The 6000-nt window shown below is 38.4% G+C and overlaps 1 protein-coding gene across 1 annotated transcript in view; it reads left to right on the top strand.

Annotated features, from left to right (window-relative positions):
- Positions 1-1120: 1120 nt before the first annotated feature.
- LOC121327545 (transmembrane protein FAM155A-like) overlaps positions 1121-6000 on the top strand; it is a 56256-nt gene continuing 51376 nt past the window's right edge. Inside the window, exon 1 of the mRNA XM_041271619.1 lies at positions 1121-1204. Within this exon, the coding sequence (XP_041127553.1) occupies positions 1121-1204 (84 nt within the window). The remainder of the gene's footprint in view (positions 1205-6000) is intronic.

Below are 6000 nucleotides of genomic sequence, written 5' to 3'. Positions count from 1 at the left end.
ACTACTACATAGGCAGAAAGCCTGAATAAAGGATACAGTTCTTCAATACATTCCAAGGTTATCTAAGATTAGGCAAACTGTCTTTTCTATCAGGTTCTCCTTGAAAGTCTGTTTCACCTTTTTGTTAGCAGATTTATATATATATATATATATAATATATATATATATATATATATATATATATATATATAGAGATTATATATATATATACACAATTTAATTAACTTTGTTTTCGCAACACGATTGTTGGGCTGTATATAGTTTTTTTATGCTTTGCTTTCTTTCTATTATATTCTATCCTGATTGGTGGATAAAAGTTCTGAAGTTTATAATAATATCATTTGGGTTATTATATATAGTTATACTACCGAAAGGATTCATGTTCCAATGCAGAAAATTTTTTAAAAAATACAATTGACATACAATTATATATATAAATAAAAAATCTCTCAAGGGCTCGAGTGACAGATAAATTTGGCCGGAGGTCTTGTCCACGGGTGCCCAACGGTTGCCTGCGCGAGGCCGGCTGGTAATACATGAACAGTTACATGCACGCTAGTGCCGCAGATAGGAAGTGGCTATGGGCCACCTGGTGGCCGGGGAGGATGGAAGCTGAAACTAAAAGAAGCAACAAGAAGGAATAACACACAGTGCTTTTATGCGCTTGCTGATGACGTTTGGTTAGATGCCGATTCTCCTTCCAGAAAAGCAACTAAGTTTACAATTCAGCACGGAGAATCCGCTATGAATGAATGGCAATGAATGAATGGCAATGAATGAATGATGATGATTGAGATTGCAATAGCAGATGATGTATGAACTGTGAAGGGCGCTCAGGGCCCGAGTGAAAGATAAATTTGGCCGGCGGTCTCATCCGTGGGTGCCTGACGGTTACCTGCGCGAGGCCGGTTGGAAATACATGAACAGTTGCATGCACACCAGTGCCACAGATAGGAAGTGGCTATGGGCCACCTCCCCCCAAAAAGATGAGCCCGCCAAACCATGAATGGAGAATAATGATAAATAATTAACGCGCTCTACAGTGGTACTCTGCCACATGTCTCCCAAATATTGAATTTAATGAAAATTAGCAGCTGAGACATGGCCCGTCCCCAAGAGCATGACTGCGCCGGGGGAGAGAGCCCAGCCACTCCAACCCAGCCACTCACCCCGCAGAATTAAGTATGAGCCGCTCAGCACTCGGGTAAGGAAAAACTCCCTACTCACATATTTTTTTTTATTTTTTAGGGGCAAACCTCATTAAATCCATGGCTGAGGGCAGCCCTTCCTCCAGGCTCTATGCGGTCAACTCCCGTTTCGACTACCCAGTGCTTAATTGAGCAGCCGAAACTGAAAGAAGCGACAAGAAGGAATAACACACAGAGCTTTTGTGTGCTTGGTTACGGGCGGATTCTCCTTCCAGAAAAGCGCCCAAGTTTACAATTATTTGGATTCAGTTAATATATTGTGCAGGACTGTCAATTTTATTTGTTAGCATATCTTTGAGATGTGATGGGGCGCCTGTCATTTTTTTTATAAATGTATTTAGAGTTGTGTTTGTAAGAGTGCCCTCCAGTGCCATTCCAAACGGAATTCAAGTAAATACATTTAAAATTGTGTCATTTAATTACAACTGCTTGTGGGAAGGCCCAGTCATTCGAGAGGAGCTTCTTGGCTCAGAATGATTACACTCTCAGAAATTTCAGAAGCTGGATTTTCTTAGGTGGATTAATAAAAGGAAATGAAACAAAAAATACTGCATTCTTGAAAATACACATATGATAAAATAATAAAAATATCTTTTAAAGTTCTCCTTGTGCTGTTTGGCTATAGACATGATTTATAAACTACCAACTGCAAAGATTCCTACTCCAAGCAGGAATACAGTGGAGAGTAATTGTGAACTTTCATCTAAACTTAAGGGCAAAGCATTTTGGACTAATGGCATTTGGTGTGACATTCAGATGTGACTTGGGCCTGTCAGTCTCCAGAAGTTAATAAGACACAGCTACATTAGTTCTGTTTACAGATCCAGACAGAAGATACAAATACTATGGCAGAGCAAGTCCTGACTATGTTGCAATAGAACTATCCCTAACAAATGTATTAGACCCCTGTAAGGATTTATTAAATATTACAATTCTTGGCTAAAGGGAATGAAAATAGAAACAGTTTTACTTGAAAAGTTGTATATCAGACTAGGCAGTTAGCCAGAGACGTGTCATTGGAAATTACTAGGAATTCCCCTTGCATTGCTGCTGCAAGCCTAAGTGCAATACATTGGTCACTGTTCTCTAGTACAGTAGCGGCTATTTGAGATACCGTGTTCCCTCTAAGGCTAAAATGCGCGCATTTTTCACAGTAACTGGCAATAACCTTCGCTCTCACAGTTTACTTTTGCAAGTTATCATAAATATCAACCTCAATCAAGACTACAGCCACTCGAGGTAAACCTATTATTTTCAGACCATTCTTACAAAGCATTAACATAAGCAGATTTTTGTCTGTCTTGCAGCTGATTCTCTGATTTCCCTCTGTAAAAATGCACGTCACACAAATGCAGAATTCGCTCAGGCACCAGAGAATCAACAGCTTGAGCAAAGCAGGTGTCTGGCTGTTCTGTCTGAGGGTGCTGCTCATGAACTTTACAGTCTTTAACTCGTTGTATAATTGAATACTAAAATCAGCATTATTTAGAAGTATAAATACTCCGGTAAACATAAATAAAAATCACAATACTCACACTTTGACGGTTTTTATTTTATTTCCCTTTTTAAAAATGACCATTTCAGAAATCCTCGCATGCGTTTTGAAACTGGTAAATGTAAATCAGCACATTAGTTAAAAATACCCATTTAAAGGTATAGCAATTGAAGACATACCATGTCCATTTTTTTTGCGAGTTTATTCATCATGTGACATCACTCTACGTCTCTGCTGAAACTTAGCATGACGGCTGCACCAACGAAGAAAAACAAGCAATGTTTCAGTAAGACAGAGTTAAAAGAAATCTGATTATCAATATGAGGATGGTGCGATAGTATTCTTAAAGTTTTGCTGAAGTTCGCGTGATCATGTACAAGTCAAAACCATTAAATAGCATAATGGCAGTCGTAAACACGTAGAGAATAAGAAAGCAAATAAGATGGCAACAATGGGAAAGTACTGCATTGTATGCTGAAAAACTATTGCCTAAGGTACTGCGCTCAAGGCGGAGATTTCCTGAAGCAAGCTAAATTAACTGTATTTCATTATTGTTTAGTTTATTTCTATCCATACTACCTGCCTTTAATGACGCTATAATTAGCAATTTTAAACCATGGCCATTTGCTAACCGAGTTATATTTTCTGATGACGAAGAAATGAGCTCAACACTATTTTTCTAGCTATACAATCCTTAAAGGAAATGGATCGCTTTACTGTGTAAAGGATGTAATCACTACACTACACACCTTTATTTGTAGACTGAACTACTGTGTTAGTGGAAGACGTAAATATGATTCTCACAACTGCTGGACATTTGGTTTTCTCAACTGTTGTAGTATATTTCTTAGCTTGTCCTGCTTATTTTAATGCAAGCAATGAGCCAAGTTATGTCTATAAACATTGACAGGTTTGAAGTGACTTCAGGTGCGTTAGTACTACAGCAACAAGCGTCTGATTGGGGGGGGGGGATAAAAAAATTAATTGTGGTAATATTTATTAAGTTTACTTATTTTAACTACCAACATTAAATTTATGTTCAAATGCCATATTTAATTAATATGTTGATAAAAAGTGGGAAAAAATAGAATTTGGTATTTCCAACAATGGGGAAAAAGATGGTTACAATTAAAGGCAGTGCAGATGCCAGTGTTTTATGCAGTAGTATAAAGCAATTTTATGCAGGCCACGATGTTATGAATGCAGTCTATCTGTGATAACAACTGGTAGGGCTGCATAGGATCAGAGGATGATTCAAAATCAGAGCAGAGCCACAATAAATGTCTTGTTGTATATTTAAAGTAAATTGTGTAATTGTTGAGATACTTGTGTTGGAATATTGTTTCAAAATTGTATAATGCAAAAAAAAAAAAAAAAAAAAAAAAATTAAAAGGGTTAATGAGTGGCCAAAAGTTTCTCAGTATAATTTACGCTTTCTAAGTCAAAACGGCAAGTTTCTCAGTATCTACTTATCTAAAAAACTGGAACGCTGCACACACACACACACACACATTTACTCAAAGACAGCGACTGCAGAAGTATGCAGTGACAAGAAATCAGGTACATTTAGGAAGGAGATATTCTTTCTGCTTTTTAATTTAAATGCTAATGATTAAGAATCAATGCTCTTTGTGGAACCTTCATGACACAGCACAAAAACCTACAATCACGACATACTGTCTTCAAGAACATCACTTTAGTTATTGAAAGCACTGGTCTTCATAGACCTTTTTACAGCTTGCTGTCCACCTGCATATGTGTACTGCAGGAGTGAGGTAGAACCCAACTCCTATAGAAACACATTACTCAATGTACCTTCCATCAGCAAAAACAGGGTACAAATCGACACATGTCAAGTTCTCTCTCCCTATAAACTGGATGGGGCCATCTTTTATAGTTTAATACAGAATGTTATTTTACTCTTCTAGCAGTCCTGATACGTTCCTTGGTGGTCTCTCCTCTTGGAAGTTTCTGCAGAAAGGACTACATCCAGAACCTGTGTCTTTTTACTGTGATTACAAAAAGCAGTGTGTGATATGTTCACACAAGAGAGAATCAAACTAGACGACACAGTCCAATGACCAAAAAAACAACAACAAAAAAAAAAAACACATTAACCACAGAATTTATGTGGTAGAAATGGTTACCTAACATGATTTATCCACCGAAAATAAAATACAAACTCATTGCAAATACTGTAGGCTTATCATTAAAACTATAAATAAGTGTTTGGCCTGAAGACAAATATGGCATGCCTATCTTTTGAGTTCTGTCCATATTTTGAATAATTCATTTAAATAGTTAAAACATTCTTATGAGCTATACAGATGAAATCTGGGGAAATACCAACTTTGTTTTTGATGACATTATAATGAATTCCATTACATGAGAGTAAATATTAAAACTTCATGCTGATTTGAACTCAGCTTTTGCCAAGATAAGCACCACCTAAGACGTAGCTTTACAGTAAACTAATGTGATCCATCTGCGTCTCCATCCATTTGTGTTTCCTTCCATCTGATGATGTAGATATCCTTCTGTCTGGTGTTGATTGCTGAAGTGTAATGCTGGCTCCAGGGATCAGCTTATTTTGCCTCCCCAGTGCATCAGCACACACAACGGCTGCAATGCTGGCTCCGGGGAGCAACCACAGTGCGGTCTCCCCAGCGCATCAACAAGACAACCGTTTGGATTGAGCGAAGTAGGGTAGATCTCTGGGGTCTTCAAGTGGGCACCTTCTATCCTCTGTGTTTCGCCGACTAGCCCATGACACCTCAAGAGGGCTCGACGGTGATTCTGGCGTCCCAGCATTAACCCTCTCCGTCCCCCACTCAGCTCAACCCAGCTTACTTCCCCATACATCAGCGTTTTTTTCTTTCTATTGTGCTTGAGATCTCCAGCCAAAAACCATCAGTCTTAACCACAGGCAGTTGTTGCTTCTCTCTGCTGCATCTCTGTGCGACACAACTCTTTGCTCTGAATCCAACATCTCTGAGAAACCGGGTTGTAGAGTGCGCCACAAATCCTTGACAACCCACCTCCACTGGGTAAACCCAGACTCTCCATCCTCGCTGTTCCGCTTCATATTTTGAATAATTAAACCATTCTTATGAGGTACATAGATGAAATCTGGGGAAATACGTACTTTGTATTTGACGACATTATATAATATGTAATGTAAAGCCTGCATACACACTTTCTAGTTTATTTCCTTCAGTGGAACTACCCAACTGTGACCCTTTTTTATTTTCCCTGTCACAATGCACATAACTGCATAAATACCATGCATATAAATGG

Source organism: Polyodon spathula, chromosome 15 (assembly GCF_017654505.1).
Source record: "Polyodon spathula isolate WHYD16114869_AA chromosome 15, ASM1765450v1, whole genome shotgun sequence".
Classification (NCBI taxonomy): Eukaryota; Metazoa; Chordata; class Actinopteri; order Acipenseriformes; family Polyodontidae; genus Polyodon; species Polyodon spathula.
This window is presented reverse-complemented; position numbering and strand designations above follow the sequence as displayed.